Source organism: Vombatus ursinus, unplaced genomic scaffold, assembly GCF_900497805.2.
Source record: "Vombatus ursinus unplaced genomic scaffold, bare-nosed wombat genome assembly UNPS02014848.1, whole genome shotgun sequence".
Taxonomy (NCBI): Eukaryota; Metazoa; Chordata; class Mammalia; order Diprotodontia; family Vombatidae; genus Vombatus; species Vombatus ursinus.
The window spans coordinates 2,676,861-2,694,191 of NW_020954626.1; the positions used below are offsets into that span (position 1 = coordinate 2,676,861).

The 17,331-nt window shown below is 35.8% G+C and overlaps 1 protein-coding gene across 2 annotated transcripts in view; it reads right to left on the reverse strand.

Moving 5' to 3' along the window:
* The window catches only part of DMXL2 (Dmx like 2), a 152,085-nt gene that overhangs the window by 51,028 nt on the left and 83,726 nt on the right, over positions 1-17,331 (reverse strand). For both annotated transcript variants that reach the window (XM_027840803.1, XM_027840802.1), the window contains exons 17-19: positions 8,376-8,600; positions 3,700-5,379; positions 1,426-1,536 (exon numbers count right to left, since the gene is read on the reverse strand). In XM_027840803.1, coding sequence (XP_027696604.1) covers positions 1,426-1,536; positions 3,700-5,379; positions 8,376-8,600 — 2,016 coding nt within the window. The remainder of the gene's footprint in view (positions 1-1,425; positions 1,537-3,699; positions 5,380-8,375; positions 8,601-17,331) is intronic.

Genomic DNA, 17,331 nt, shown 5'->3' on the forward strand with positions numbered 1-17,331 from the left:
AATCAAAAGTCAGAAGTAAACCTTTAAGTCTGATTCTGTATTTATTCTATATATTAAATCTATATTCTAGATTTGGACTTTTAAAAAGAACCTATGAATCTAAAAGTAGTCTTCAGGTGATACCTGAGCTGGGAAATTTTTAGCTCTGGAGGGCTGAGCCTACTGTTTAAATAGGCTTTACCTTGAAAAAAAAAATAGGGCCTAATTACTTCCTTCATCAGAAATCCGTCAAAAACTACTAGAATTAATCTACACAGAAAGGGTGATTAAAGGAAAGAGCTTAGGAACAAAGCAAAAGCAGGACCAGTCTGATAACCATCCATGAGAACTCATTCTAGAGGCAAAGAAAGCATCTGTGACAACTAAGTGCAATCCTTCCAATCTGACAGTCATTAATAAAATTCATTTTTAAAATTGTTCTCCAATATGGCCAAATTCACTTGCAGTTAAAAATGTTCCGACCAACTATCATTTCATGTTTTAATTTTAAAATAGTTTTTAAATGATTTTATGGTTAGTATTATAAATAATAATAATTTATAAATTATAAATAAATAAATACATTTTAAAATATTTTATTCATGTTTTCCATGCTAAAGACTGAGACACAGTTTGATGAATGATAATCTTCATTCAACAGATTTTTTTTTCTTGAAAATGGGTTGTACCTGATGTATCAGAACAGTGACACAAAGGACTCCACTTTGATATTATCAGCTTAGAAAAAGACAAGAAGGATTTTAGCAATACCCAGACCCAGTTTTGTAGTTTTTTTTTAAACTTAAGAAGCTAATGTACTAGAAATTACAAATAGCCTTCATTATAGCAATATTCCAATATTCTGATATTTTAAAATTATAATTTAAAGAACAAAATTAATTGATATTATGTTAAGTTCTCTTTTGTGGAATTTTAAATTTCTAAACTTCTAATTTTTAAGTTGGAAGAGATTATTTAAACCCAGGTCTTTGGGCTCAAAGTTTAACATATGATTTCATTCCACAACAGGCTCCTCCTCAAATAAAGTTATCACAGATGAGTACTGATAAAGTAGGGTTGAAAAGTGACCCCTTATGTTAAATACTCATTTTGCAATATGAGAGTCCTGTTAACTGCTTATTACTAAAATACCACACAAACCACAAAAAGCAATACAGTACATATGATGTGAGGATGGAATTATGGTGAAATCTGAAAATGAAGGGTTTTACCATAATTCAAGCCTTTTGAACCTCATGATGAAATGCTAGCTGAGTTATTTAATCTCTTTAAATATAGGACTAATAGCCTATAAGACTTTAAGGTCACCAAGAGGTACATGCACAGACAACTATACAACTATAACTATTTTTATGTGAATACTAAAACAACTTCAACACTAACCAATACACAAAAGTTAAAATATTTTCAGTCAGAAAGGAATACCTTGATGAAGTAGTTGTACTCGATATAAAGGAGGTAATGATGTCAAAAGGCATGTGTGTAACCTCATTGCCAATAAATATCTCAATCCACATTCATCTAACGTGTCTCTTCCTTTAGGAGAAGCGAAAAATATATTTGAAGAAATGAGCCCAAATTATTGTAAATGTTAAGAAACACAAAAACTATCATCCATCGTTAATTTTAAATGGGATAACTGATAGCAAAACTTTTGAATACATCATTTGGCAAACACTTGGAATATATGCCCCAAAACTCCTCATACTCTGATAAAACTAGATAAGAAAAATGGAAAAATTATGTCTTTAGGCAATTCAAGCATAGAGTAGGTAAAAATAAAGGATGCAATCTTTAAAATCCATGATGGCAACAAATAAACTATAATGTTTCTGTTATTACAAATAATGTTTTCTCCGAGAAGTCCAGGTGAACTTGAAATGATACAGCTCAAATTAAGATGATTTTCCATATCTGTAATATCTTCTTCAGTAAACATAACTACCTAAGCTGCTTACTTCAGTTAACAGCATGAAGTCGAGACCTGGGATTTGAGCACAGAAAATTAGTTTTACACAGAGAAATATTCTTTGTCATAGTCAAAGACCCATAAATAGCATACCACTAGTCACAAGAGCAACTAGGCAAGAAAATATGGTTGCTAGCACATACTCATCACCATCACTAGAAAGACAAAGCTCAGGCATGTTTTAGGGAGGATGTCAATATCTTTTGTTTCTCTTGGAGAAAAAAAAAAAGCTCATGAAAATAAAAGGAAAATATGTTGCTCTTATGTGAAAATGGTATGACTCTCATTTGATCAGTCTTCTTTACAATACAGGGTGTTCCAAAAGACTTATTATATTTTTAAGCTATTAAAGCTGAGCTATTTTAAAGGTTATTAAAAAAAAACTTTAAAATGCCCTAAGACTTTTGGGACACCCTGTACATTATATATGAGCTGACTATTTGACCAATACATGATTTTGCATCAAAACTTAAAATATTTCTTTCAGATTTCAGTATGCCTAATTTCTTTAGGGATAACAAAAAGAAAAAAAAATGTACGCAGCAAAAGTGTAAGACAATTTTGGTGAGTTTTATTCCACTACACATTTCTTTGCACTGAGTTAGTGCAAAAAAAAAAAAAATAGTACCCTAGGATATTCTAGAACATGAAAAAGAGAAGGCTATAGAGAACTAAATGATAGTATTCATTTATATTCTGAAGAACTGAGTATGGGTGGTAGAGGTAAGTAATTTACCTTTACATTCATTTTTTAAATAAGGAGCAACAAAATTTGTTATGGAATGAAAAGATTAAATGTAATGAAGAACTTTCTAAACCATGAGGCATTGAAACACCTAAAAGACAGCTAAAGAATCAATTTCTCTTGTCATTTTGAGGTATAAGATAATTATTAGAAACTATTAAGCTTAGGCATGCCTAGAAGCAGAGGAATAGCTTAACTGATCTCACAAGGTTCTTTTTTTCAGCTTTATGAGTCTATGATAAAATTCAAAACTGGGCTATTATCATAGAAATAGCATCTATACAAAAAGAACTAGAACAAGTAAATGGAAGGAAAGCACAGTTAGTCCATGAAGAACTATGAATCACAAATTGTTTAAGTTTGTCAAAGTATTCCTTCATACAATTCTTTTTTCTTTTATGCAATTTCTGATCAAAGATCAGAATCATTTTAGAGGATAATCACTGAACCAAAACTACTCAGTCTTTACATAAAAACAAGGCATAATGTACATGAAAACCAGATTTCTGAAGCACATTCTGACTAAAGGCTCACAATACAATGGAAAACAGAAAGGAGACACCTAAGCCATGACCCCAAGGCCTTTCTTCCCCTTTCAGATACAGCACATTCCAGAATACTAAATATTTACCAATGAAGCTTGAGTATTTTGGTTTCTTTCTGGGGGAACCAGACAAGTTAAACTCCTGTACTAAAGTAGATTAATATTTATCATACTATTATAGTCTTATATAAGACTTGGTCACTTGTCAAAAATCCCAAAGCCAGTATGTCAGAGTTAAAGTCTTCTTAACCCAGAGGAGAACTTGTGATTAACTACACCATGCTGCCTCTTCTACTAATGAAATTTTAAGTTTATACATAGAGTAATTCAATGATGATGTCAGAATCCTTAAAGCTGGAATGTACAACTCAGTATTTTATTTACATTTCATAATTATATATTTCTAATAGTTAAGACTTAATATTTAATAGAAACACTAACCTGAGTGACTCTTGTCTCTATGTTCATCAAGTTCAGTGCTAGTGGTAGCCACAGTATCAGCCAAAGCTACAAGGAACATCTGCTCCAAGCGGGTAAGGCCTGGAAGACTTGAATGCATAAGATGACTTGAGAGCACACTGGCATGTTCTTGACCAAAGTAAGCTGGACCATACTGAGAAAGATTGATTACTTTGGATTTGCTTTCTCTCTTTTCTGGTTCTAAGTCAATAAAATCATCTGTTGTTATGGCCTGGATCTGGAATAGGTCTGAATACTGGTCTTCTTTTGTGCTCTTAGTAGAATCTTCATAGTCCTGCGATATTTTAGTACTGTCTTCAGAAATTCTGTAAGTTGTATCCTGATCTGCCGCAAGCAGTGCATACAATGGGAGTGGAGGGATAGAATCAATCTCCGTATAATCCCGAGTACCATCTTTTCCTATTGTGACTGTATCCTTTGCAGTACTGCCACTTACACTAATGGTTCGAGAAAGATGCCTCTTAGCTCCTTCTCCAGTCTCGGCATCCCTAACTACTGCAACCTCCCCTGCAATACATTTAACTAAATGAGACAGGATGGCTTTAGCCCTGCGAATTTTCCCTAAATCCATCAATTCCAATAACTGGGTTGGATGATACTGTGGAAGAGTTGGGGAAAGTACATGAGCAGCTTCAAATAAGCCACCATCCTGAACTACAGCTGGTGTGCCAAACACATCATCTGTAATAGCTGTTCCCTCAACTATACTTTTCCTCATCCCCATGCTAGATTTGAAAGATGCAGGAGGGTCCACTGTAGACTCTTCAGCAGTAGGAGTATCAGTTTCATTGTCACCAAATCTGATAGCATGTTTCCACTGTGCATAAACGTGCATTTCACAGTCCATTCCCACCACCAGTATACCATCTCTTACCCAAGAGAGAGAAACTGGCAGTGAAGGTGTACCATCAACAGAAGATACTAAGTCTATTGATCTCAGGAGAACCCACCTTGACTTTATTCCTTGTTTGATACTACCACCTAATGGCAAAGTAATAACAGCTATGCCATCTTTGCTGTTTGTCTGCTCTGTCACAATTCCAGAAAGCCGCCCATACATGAAGATATTAGCACCAACTCCCACTGTGAGTATATGAGAGCCATCCTCTTTTGATACCCAGTCCAAATGTACTAAATGCTTGATGTTAGGCATAAGATAGTGGTCTTTACTCAAAATGGCTTCTGATTTACTATATACAAAGAGATTACTATCAACACTAACCCTTGAATCAAGGACACTACCAACCTTAATTAAATCATCAAGATGAACTGTTTGTTCTAAAACCCATTCTGATCCTCCAGTGGATTCACACTCAAATATACACACATGCATAGAGAATTCTTTAGAAACAAAGCCATTGTGCTGGATAGGCTGCTTGTAGGCCACTGCAAGCCGGCCTGTATAGGAACAACTAACAGCAACTGGTCTTCCCACGATGCTCACTGTACTACTGCTATCTTCTCCTTCATCATTCATCAAAGGCCATTTACTCCAATGATAGGTTTCTTTCCCATTACTTCTACCATTTTGTTCTCCTTCTATATGACATTTCCAGAATCGTACTCGGTTATCAGAACAAGTTGTAACCACTAAGTAAGGTGCAAGGCAGACTGGGTAAATTGAAGAGGAACTCAGATGACCTATTAGAAAAATAAAAGTTATAATATTAATGCCATAAATTAGTACACAAAGTCAATTCTGATTTGTGTGGGAAACTCTAAAGTCACTGCCAACATCTTTTAGACAATAGCTTCACACTGCCCTCTACTGGTGTCCCACAATCTTTTTTTAACACCAAATGTAAGCAAATGAACTGTCAGCCTATAAAAAACAGAAATGTCATTTATCCTCAAAAATAGTAATTTTCAGAATCATTCAAGTCTATTTTTAGATAGTAAATGAAAAATGAAACTGCCATTCAACTTGTAGCTTTTAAAAACAATGAGGCAAAAATAACCATCAAACTTAGCTATTCTCAACAATAAAATGATCCAAGATAATTCTGAAGGACTTATGATTAAAAATGCTATCCATCTCCAGAGAAAGAACTGATGGAGTTTGAATGCAAATCAAAGCATACATACTATTTTTCACTTTTTTGTGTGCATTTATCTGTGTTTTTTTTCACAATATGACTAATATGGAAATGTTTTCCATGATTGCACATGTATAACCTACATCAAATTGCTTACTATCTCAGGGATGGGGGTGGGGGGGGCAGAGAAAATCTAGAACTCATAATTATTTTAAAAATGTTAAACATTGTTTTTACATGCAATTGGGAAAACAATTATTTAAAAAACTTAGAATCAAATTATTCCCTTTCCCAAATATGTCCTTAACATCAATTGCTTTACTCAAGACCTGTGTTCGGATCTACCCTAGACTATTTTGGTCAAAGAGATTTGAAGAGCAGTAGGATCACAGAAAACAAAATCATTTAGAACTAGAAGGCACCCTTTGCAACAACCTAGTCTAACCTCTCTTTTTTTGAAGATGAGGAAATTGAGACCTAAAATGGTTAAATGACTTACCCAAGGTCAATACAGATTATGACAGAGGCAGAATTTGAACCCAAGTCCTCTGACTTTAAAGTCAGTTCTCTCCACTGTGCTATGTTGCTGCTACTCCTGCTTCCACTCCACCCTAAAATTTATACCAATTTGTACCTATCTCCTAAACTATCTTCAGATACAAAGGTCTACTCCCATAAATTCAACTACTTTTTTCCCATTCCAAAACCCTCTTTAACATTTAGTAATAGCTTTCTTTCTATAGATCCATTACCTATTTGAGCCAATCTAAAATTTTTCATTATCTCCTTAAAGATAGAATTAAAATGAAAGGCTGGAGCAAAATCTATTATGCTTCAGCTGAAATAAAAAAGGAGGAGTAGCAATCATGATCTCAGACAAAGCAAAAACAGATCTAATTAAAAGAGATAATCAGGGAAACTACACTTTGCTAAAAGGTTACATAAACAATGAAAAAATATCAAAAGATCTTACAGCAAGTTTCCCTAAAAAAGGCCTCATTTCTCAAACATATAGGAAATTGACTCAAATTTATAAAAATAAGAGCTGTTCCCCAAATGACAAATGGTCAAAGCATACGAACAGGTAGTTTTCAGAAGAATAAACCAAAGTTATCTATAGTCATATAAAAACTGTTCTAAATCACTATTGACTAGAGATTATGAGATATCTAACAAGACAGAAAAGGAAAATGACAAGTGTTGGAGACAATGAGGGAAAAATAGGGATACTAATGTTGGTGGAACTATGAACTGATCCAACCATTATGGAGAGCAATTTGGAACTATGCCCAAAGGGCTGTAAAATGGTGACTACCCTTTAATGGAGCTACTACTAGATCTCTAACTCAAAGACATAGAAGATAAAAGGAAAAGACACCATATGCACAAAAATATTTATAACAGCTTTTTGATGGGGCAAAGAATTGGAAATTGAGGGGATGCCCATCAGTTGGGGAATGGCTGAACAAGTTGTGGCATACAATTATGATGGGGTACTACTGTGCTATGGGAAAATGATAGCCGGGAGCGGGGAGGGAAATTCATGGCAAGACCTATATAAACTGAGGCAACATCAAGTGAGAAGAACCAGGAAATCATTGTGCAGAGTAACAGCAATGTTGTAATGATGATCATCTGTGAAAGACTTGGCTACTCCGATAGATACAATGATCAAAGACAATTCCAAGGCACTCATAATGAAAAAATGCTATCCACCTCCAAAGAAATGAAGAGCTTTGAGTGCAAACAAGTACCATTTTCTCACTATATTTATTTTTCTTGATTACTTTTAGCAATATGGCTAATATATAAATATATTTGGCATGATTTCACATGTATCATATTGCTTGTGTTCTCAGTGGGTGATGGAGGAGGTGGGAGGGAAGGAGATAATTTGGAACTCAAAATTTAAAAAGAAAAGAATGTCTAAAATAAATAAATATTGATTTTTTTTAAGAGAAAGAAAAGTAAAAATAAATTAGATCTAACACCCAGGAAAATTATACAAAGGAAGACAGACTAAGTGTGAAATGGACCAAAAATGATGACAGCCTGAGAGATCAAGAGAGTATGAGTACAGGAGGAAGACACTCCGTGGCAGTGAAAAGTGAGAAGGTTCCTACCATGAAATTTATTGACTATTAATTTGGCATTAACCAAGAACAGATTAATCAGGGGTAATTTATCTAACCAAACATATTTATATGTGTGTGTATATATATATGTATATATATTGCATATTTCTAAGTTCAAAGTCTTACTTTGGCAAAATAGTAGACATGAAGACGCAAAACTGGTGTTCACATTTTTTAAACAAAAAATATCCTGCATTACCATGGTCATCCTAATGCAAAAAACTAAAATAGGGTAAGAGGCTCTCACCTTCACCAATTTAATTTCAGTTAGGCTAATACAAATTATTTTAGAGAATTATTATTGTTAAGAGGTAGAAAATATTATCGGGCAGGAGGAAAATACTTCTTTCAGTAGATCATGAGGCTTTGCAACAGTACAACATGTCATATGTAAAGAAAGAAAATAGTTCCATCACAATCACCAAAAATCACTATCAAGCATAATAGGTAACAAAAACTAAGATACCTGCTGAAGGTGTTGCTCTAATTACTTCAACTCCATCTGGAAGGTCAAGTGGTTGACTATAGACAAGACTAGAACTCAAAATAAGTTTGCTAGCAGTCTGGAGATTAGCAATAGATGAAGAATGTGGCATAGAACTCATACTAGGAGAAGTTTCTGGAGAATAATCTATGTTCTTTTGCCCAGGCATTGTAAGTAGACTCTCTGATGAAGAAATTTCAGTTTTAGCTTTGAGGGATTAAAAAAAAAAATACATATTTTAGTTAGATTCACCAAACACATGAGGCACAGAAGCATTTAGTGCTCTACCCCCTTTAAAGTATTTTGGAAATAAAGAAAACTTTCAACTATTCCAAGGCTCATGATCCAATCTCTGGATTCCCACTTTGATTCAATAACCTGATACTCACCTCTTAGTCACATTTCTTTTTCTTTTCTTTCTTTCCTTTTTTTTTTTTTCAAAGCAGTAGCATGGCATGGAGTCAGGGCACTAAACTGAGAGTCAGAGGACCAGGACTTCAAAACCCAGTTGTGCTACTTATTACTCTTTGACCTTTGGCAAGTTGGAAAGTTCTTCATCTCTCTAGGCCTCTTCCTTTTCATCTAGGTCAGTTTCTTCTTTTAAAACATAACGGTGATGGGCTAAGTAACCTTTTAAGTTTACTTCCAAATCTAAATTTATGACCTGATAAGTCCTACCACCCTCACAGGGATGGTGTCAGTACAGAACAACAAAACGACAAAATGTAGAAATAGGGAAAAATCTTAAAAAGTGAAGTCCTCATTTTGTAGATTATAAAACTGAAACATAGAGGTTAAAAATGATACTGATAGATGGTAGACTAAAGGCAGGTACTCGCCTGAGCTCCCCCCAAAACCCCTCTAAATACCTTTAAATAATGACTCTAAACAAGTTCTAGGGCAGCAGAACCCACAAATAGATGGAGTGAAACAATTCTCCAGCCCAAGACAACTTAAAAAGTTGGCGGGAAAGGTCTGTTGCATCAAGGTGAGAGAAGAGTACAGTCCAGCACAGGCCATGCCAGGTTAGACCAGGCCTAGCAAAACAGGAGCAGGCTTTGGAGAAAATGAATCAGGAGCAGCATTGGCAGTTTCTAGACCTCTCAACCTACTGACGGAAAGGGGATCAGACACTGGCTCACAGGGAGACTTACAAGGGTCTCTTTGTAGCCACTAGGGGCAGGACTCTACTGCATCGCCTAAACTTGGATCTGGGTCACAGTCCCGGGTCTTAGTCCTAGTGCGAGAAGGAACACTAGCACAGCCGAGCTTGCAGCCAGCTGCAGAAGAGTAGGAACCCTGGTCACAGTTCCAGGGTTGAAAAGAGTACTTGTGGTCGCTCACAAATCAATGCACAATACAGGAGAGTAGGAAACACACCTCTCCCTAGATCACACCACTTTGGAAAAGTCACAAACTTACAAGTCCCCAGAATTACCTCTGAAGACAGCTGCACAAAAAACCTGAAACTTGGGACAGTGCTTCCTCCACTTGGAAAGCAGAGCTCCACTTGAGCATAGAATTAAAAGTCAAGAAATAGGCTGAAAAATGAGCAAACAGAAAAAAAATCTGACCACAGAAAGTTACTAAGGTGACAAGGAAGATCAAAACAAACGCTCAGATGAAGGCAACAAAGTCAAAATCCCTGTATCCAAAGCCTTAAAGAAAAAGATAAATTGGTCTCAGGCCATGGAAGAACCCAAAAAGGATTTTAAAAATCAAGTAAAAGAGGTAGAGGAAAAACTGGGAAGAGAAATGAGAGTGATACAAGAAGATCATTTAGAAAAGAGTCAATAACTTGGCAAAGGAGGCACAAAAAAAAAAAAGAAAGAAAGAAAGTAACACCTTATAAACAGAATAAGCCAAATGGTAAAAGAGGCACACAAATCTAATGAAGAGAAGAATGCCTTGAAAAGTAGAACTGGACAAATGGAAAAGGAAGTACAAAAGCTCACTGAAGAAAATAATTCCTTAAAAGTTAGAATTGGGCAAGTGGAAGCTAATGACTTTCTGAGACATCAAGAAACACTCGAACAAAATCAAAAGAACGAAAAATTGAAGAAAATGTGAACTATCTCACTAGAAAAACAGTGAGCTAGAAAACAGATCCAGGAGAGATCACTTCGGAATTATTGGACTACCTGAAAGTAAAGACCAAAAAAAAAAGCCTAGACATCATCTTTCAAGAAATTATCAAGGAAAACTGTCCTGATAGTCTAGAACCAGAGGGTAAAATAGAAATCACGTCCTGAAAGATCTCAAAATGAAAACTCCCAGGAATATTATAGCCAAATTCCAGACCTCCCAGATCAAGGAGAAAACACTGCAAGCAGCCAAAAAGAAACAATTCTAGTATCTTGGAGCCATGGTCAAGATACTGCTCTAAATCACTACTGATGAGAGAAAAGCAAATTAAAACAACTCTGAGCTATGACCTCACACCTGTCAGATTGGCTAATATGACAGAAAAGGAAAATGACAAATGGGAGGTATGTGGGAAAATTAAAACAGTAATGCACTACTGGTGAAGTGTATACTGATTCAACCATTCTGGACAGCAATTTGGAACTATGCCCAAAGGGCTATAAAACCATGTATACCCTTTAACCAAACAATACCATTACTAGTTCAATACCCCAAAGAGATACAAAAAGGAAAACAAATTAAGGAAAAGGATCTACGTGTACAAAAATATTTATAGCAGTCCTTTTAGTGGTGGCAAAGAAGTGGAAAGTGAGGGAATATCCATCAATCGGGGAATGGCAGAACAAGGTATTGTTATATGATTGTGATAGAATATTATTGTGCTTTAAAAAAATGATGAGCAGGGTGTTCTCAGAAAAACATGGAAAGGCTTACATGAACTGATGCAAAGTGAAATGAGCAGAACCAGAAGAACACTGTACATAGTAACAGCAATATCATATGATGATCTACTATAAATAACTCAGTTATTCTCGGCTATACAATGATCCAAGACAATTTTGTAGGACTTAAAATGAATATCCACCTCCACAGAAAGAACTGATAAAGCCTGAATGCAGATCAAAGATGCTTTTTCTTCACTTTATTTTTCTTGGAGTTTTTTTTCTGTGTTTTCTTTCACAGAATGACTTACATCAAAATGTGTTTTGCATGATTACACATGTATAACCTACGTTAAATTGCTTGCCTTCTCAACGGGAGTGGAAGAAAGAGAGGTAGAGAATTTGGAACTCAAAATTTGAAAAAAAAAAGTTAAAATTGTTTTTACATATAATTGGGGGAAAATAAAGTATTAAACAAGAAAAAAGTCATATTTATAGAAAGGCATTCTGAAAAAGAAAAAAAAAGGATTCCACAACTATAAGGGGTAGTTATTGTTGCTATGTTAAAAAAGGTAAATTAATGCCTTGGTAAATTACACTTGCCCAATGTCACAGAGTCAGTGTCAGAACCAGAAGGAAAACCCAGGTCTCCTAACTCCAAGACAGAGAAAAAGACTTCTTTGAAATGTACAACAGTTGAAATAACATGAAAGTGAGAATGCGGAGACTTGGTGTGAGGCCCAGCTGCTAAATTTGTAACCTCATATATCATTAACAACATCATTTAAGAACTCTATGACTGAGTTTCTTTATTTGTATAATAAAAAGGTTGGAATAGATGGTCTATACAATCTATTCCCAGTTGAGATGACCTACAGTTCAAGAATTTAACCAAGAAATTTCAGATGATTCTAAACAAGGATATAAATTTCATACATCATAGAACTTGCTAATACTATCTTACACAAGTAAAATCAGAAAAACTGTGCATTTTCAAACCTTAAACTTCACAGAAATTTGAGCTGACATTATTATCATCATTGTTGTTGTTGCTGTTGTTATTCCAGCTTGTCTTTGTGTTGCAAAAATTAAGAATTACTATTCTAACAATGTCCCTTGAAATCACTAACCAGATAACAATTTCCATTTCTAGATGACTTTCTAGACTTCAACACCACCTCAACTGAAATCTTATCCTGGAAACTCTCTCAGAGTCCAGGGCCTCCTCATCTTGGAGTATCCATCAACTCTTCTGGCTCTGTCATAGCGGAACATTTGTCCATCATGCTCATACTTTTCTCCCATTGGTGAATTCATTGAGAGGTCTCCATTTTGGTGAAAGGTCCAAGCTAGTCAACCTTCATTCTTCTGCTGGCAATGATTCTAACTTTCCAGACTTCAATATCATGTTCCACACAGGTCCATCCTTACATGTCCTATCTCCAAAACAAACTCCCCTCCCCAACCTTTTCAGCTCTCTGTAGTGTTGCCTCCCTCTATTAAAATGTAAGCTCCCTGAGGGAAAAGACTGTCTTTCTTTTTGCTTGTATTTGTATCACTAGCACTTAGTAGAGTGTCTGGTACATAATAAGTGCTTAATAAATATTTGGTGCCTTGTACTGCCTTGTCTTTCCCAAAGAAATCAGGACCAGATCTTCCCATGAATGTTCCTACTGTTCCTTTTAGGCTATCAGAAAAAAAAAAAAAACCACAAATGAGGCCTCTGTATTGTTGACCTTTCCTATCTATCTCACAGTTACTTTTAAAATCAGAGTTGGAAATTGCTTGAATCTGACAGTTTTATTTTTAGGAAGGGGATCGCTTACCAGAATCTCTCAGCAAGCAAAATCGCTTATAAAAAAATGATAAAATGTCTCTGATACACTTTTGAGCTAAAATAAAGAGTATAGACTTTCTTCCACATACCTTATAAAGATAACCTGAGATGTTTTTAGATATGGGTGGCAACCTAAAGGAGTAAATCCACAGCCAGCTCTCCAAACAGAGGAAACCAGAACCAATGAGGTGTTTTCTGACAGTGGTTTCAGGAAATTTGTTACTGTGACAAGTTGGTTTCCCTGGACCTCCTAACACTGCCATCATGATTGGGTTCCTCTAAGAGCATAAAAGGCAAAAAAAAAGTGTGGCCATGGGCAGTATTCATCATTACAGTGTAGTGGCTGAAGGAAGGGTCTAGTTTCTTGACCTACAACCTACTCTCTCCAGCCACCATCATCTTTTTTCTACCTCTAGACCTCTGTACCACCAAGCCTACACAGATGGCATGGTCTGCTAAATCCTACAATGCCACAGGACTCTTCATTATAGTTATCATAACTGCAGATACAAATGTTATGGCCACTCTTTAGGTGCCAAAGTAGAAATTCAAGTGAACCTGGTAATCTAGGTAATTTTAACTTCACAGATACCAACATACAGAAACCTTTAAGTTTTTGGTCTAAGAGAGACACCCAAATGACCATCCTTTTATTAATAACTTGCTAGCCTTATTAATAAAATGAGTAAATTACCCAGAAATTACGTCTTTCAAAACTTTTTAATGGTCACAGTTTCTTGCCCATATTGTCTCACTGAAATGGAAGACATGCTTCCTCCTGTTAACGCAGTTTTGTATACTTGGAGCGATCCCAGAGGCTCTAGAAAACTGACTTGGAAATGTGGAAAGAGCCATGGTGAACTAATGCAAAAAGATGACATAATGACACCAATAAATTTGGGTGGGAAAAAGACCATTTATTTAGTTTCATTCTTTGAAGGCTTGCAACACATTATTTTACTCACTAAAGATCCTACAGTATTTAAGGTGACATATGAAAGTGAAAAAGCAGAGTTGACAGAGCAAGAAATTGTGTTGTCATTACAAGAGGTTGGAATTTCATTGGTTAATAACTACACAAAACAAGAAGTAGCCTATATTGGCATCACAAGCTCAGATGTAGTTTGGGAGACAAAACCAAAGAAAGCAAAATGGAGACCACTGAAAGTAAAGAAAACTGAAAAATAAGAGAATTTGAAGAATACACTGAGATTTCACCTTCAGAAGATGAGATTATAAACTTGGAACATAATGTTTCAATTTGTTTAACACCTAGTGGTAGTAACATGAAACTTCTACAACCACATGTTATAACTATATGAAGAAATTACCTGCCAGCAGTAAAATTATATAGTACATCTGCACATCAGACATCTTTCAGAGTCCAAATTTATAGGATACAGGTAAATGTTCCTGAAGAACACCAGCCTCTCCCCTTCCCCTGCTAAATAAATATCAAGAAATAGGACTAACCAGAAATATTGCCTATTATTAATTTTACTTGATACTAGGGGATGGGAAAGCTGTGGATAATCCTCAAGCTTTTTATAATTCATCTTAATATCCCATAAACACATTTTACCAAGATTTCTTAAATATAATGAAATTAACTCTTTGATTAAAAAAAAAAACAAGAAACCTTCAAGGAGTTTATACAATGGACTATTTAACTCCTTGAAAGCAAGGATCATCTTATTTATCTTTGTATCTTTCCTAAAGACTAACCAGATACCTTGTACAATAGGAGCTTTAATATTTAATGAGGATTCCTTTCCCACTGAGGTGCTATCACAGAATCATAAATCATAAAGAAAGAACCTTAGAGACCCATGGAGGTTACGTGACCTGCCCAAGGTCACTCAGATAGTCGAGGCAGGAGCAAGATTTGAACCCAGATACTTGACTCCAAATCGAATGCTCTTTCTACTGTACTACACTGCATCACTAATCCTGAATCACCTATCAAGAAGCTCCATCTCCCTCCTTTCTGTGAAGCCAATATAGTTTGAAAGCCCAAAATCAAATGCTGGGAATTAGGGCAGAATTAGAAGATTCGTACCATGTCAAAAAAAAAAAAAAGTCAACTAGAAAGGCTTCTGTTAGCTACGAGGCAGGGAAGGCAGTGAGTGGAGAGGAAGGAGAGCAGGCCTACTGAAGGTTACAATTTTTTTTTAAATCTAGTGTCTGAAACATGAAACAATGTCACTAATACCATTCACGGCCTTCTCAACTTCTGATACATGATTATGTTGCTCTTAATAACAGACATGAAATAACACGCAAACATAAAGGGAACCTACAAAATGTGTTACCTGATTTAAAATTCTAAATTAACTTTGATCAAATTTGGTCAAAATTGAATTATGGATATTAATGATGATAAATGACTATACAGCAGTTTAAATTTTGCAGTGACACTTTACATACCTTATGTGGAGCTGGTGATCCATAGGTAACAAATTTAGTTTCATCTGAGAACTTTTTCCTTCCTTTATTCTTCTTATATTCACTAAGACCCAGCTTAGTGTGATGATGGCACACATCTGGCCACCCTTTCTAGCACTGGTTTCATTTTCATCCCTATTACCACTGCCTACTCCTCCCCATGCCCAACCACCCTGCCCGCTAACTGGTCACGGTAGGGGAGTCAGAATACTTCTTGTTCCCCTTGCAACTTCCAGACTCTCTCCATCCATCATCCCATAACCTCTCTCTTTTCAGGTTTGTTCAATTCATATTTATCACCCAAACAATATTCCAGTGGAATCTGTTATCCACCAACCTCCAATATATACATTTCCCTTTTCTTCCCCAAAGAGGTCGGTGCCTGGCTCAGTCTTTCCTCCTCAGTTCCTAAGTTTCGCCCAGCAGATTTCAACGTACAAACTGACATTCCCTCCAACACCTTCAGTGCCTCTACTTCCTCTCTTCTCACTCTCTTAACACTCCATAGTTTGATTTCCAACATCATCATTCAACTGAAATTGCTTTCTGCAAAGTTACCAGTGATCGATCTCTTAACTGCCAAATATAGTGGCCTTTCCTCGATCCACATCTTTCGTGACCTCTCTGCAGACTCTGACACTGTCAACCACCCTCTTTTCCTTGATGCTTTCTTGTCTCTAGGTTTTCATGTCACGGTTCTCTCTTGGCATTCCTCCTGCTGACCATGCCTTCTCAGCCTCCTCTGCTGACTCTTCATCCACATCACACCCACTAACCATGTCCCATGCCCTCTTCTCTTCTCTTCTCCTCTATGCTCCAAGTTCCCAAACTGTGCTCTGCTGGACACACAGGGATACTCAACATCTGCTGGATACCGCTCTAACCACTAGCTCAGGATACTACTATTAGCTCACAGTTTCAAAATTAGGTTTTGCCACATGATGTTCTCCAACGTTTGAGATGTTTCTTGTTTACTTATACTTTCAATAATGTCAGTAATCCCTGGAACTCCCTCACTTAAGAGGGCAGATTTTTGCAATGTCAGGTTCTCAGTGTGGAACAGGAAACGACAGTGGAGGTATTCCATCCAATTCCAAGTTTTGAAGAACTATGCAGTGCCCAACAGGCACGCACATCCTATTAGTAAGTAATTATGGTTTTTTTAAGAATGATATAAATTTTTTTCTTTCAATCTATGAGTATTTCTTCAAATATCTACCAAGATATTAGGACATAAATATGTATTAAGGTTTTAGAACCAACTACTTAATAAACAGAACTGTTAGGTAACTCTTTTGGCCTTGGAGGCACTGTGAAAAAAAATTACTGAAACTCTAAGGCTGAGGTTCCCAAACTGATTTGGCCTACTGCCCCCTTTAAAAAAAATTACTCAGTGCCCCCCTGGAAATCTACTTTCTTTAACCCTTTTTTTTTTATAATTTTCATCATTTCAAAAAAAAATTTTTTAAATGACATCTTAAATTTAATAATTTATTATAAATTTGTGGGGTTTTTCCTGCATTGAAATTTTGATGACACAATATTGCATCATGTAACCATATAGCATCATATTGTAAACAAGTCATTACAAACTTCCTGACAATGTGAGACATGATCACCTGCCAACACTTGTTTGTTAAGACCTGTTGGTGGACTTGCTCATGGTTATAACTTGCATTTATTGTGTGTTATTGTGTGTTTATTTGGAAAGCAATGTAATCACTATGATTTTAACTCTGTTATACAACAATGAAATATATACAAATGGTTTTTCAAAATTTTGTTTTCTCTTCTTTCCTTATGCTTCAACTACCCCCTTATTTTTATTCAACATGCCCCAATTGCACCT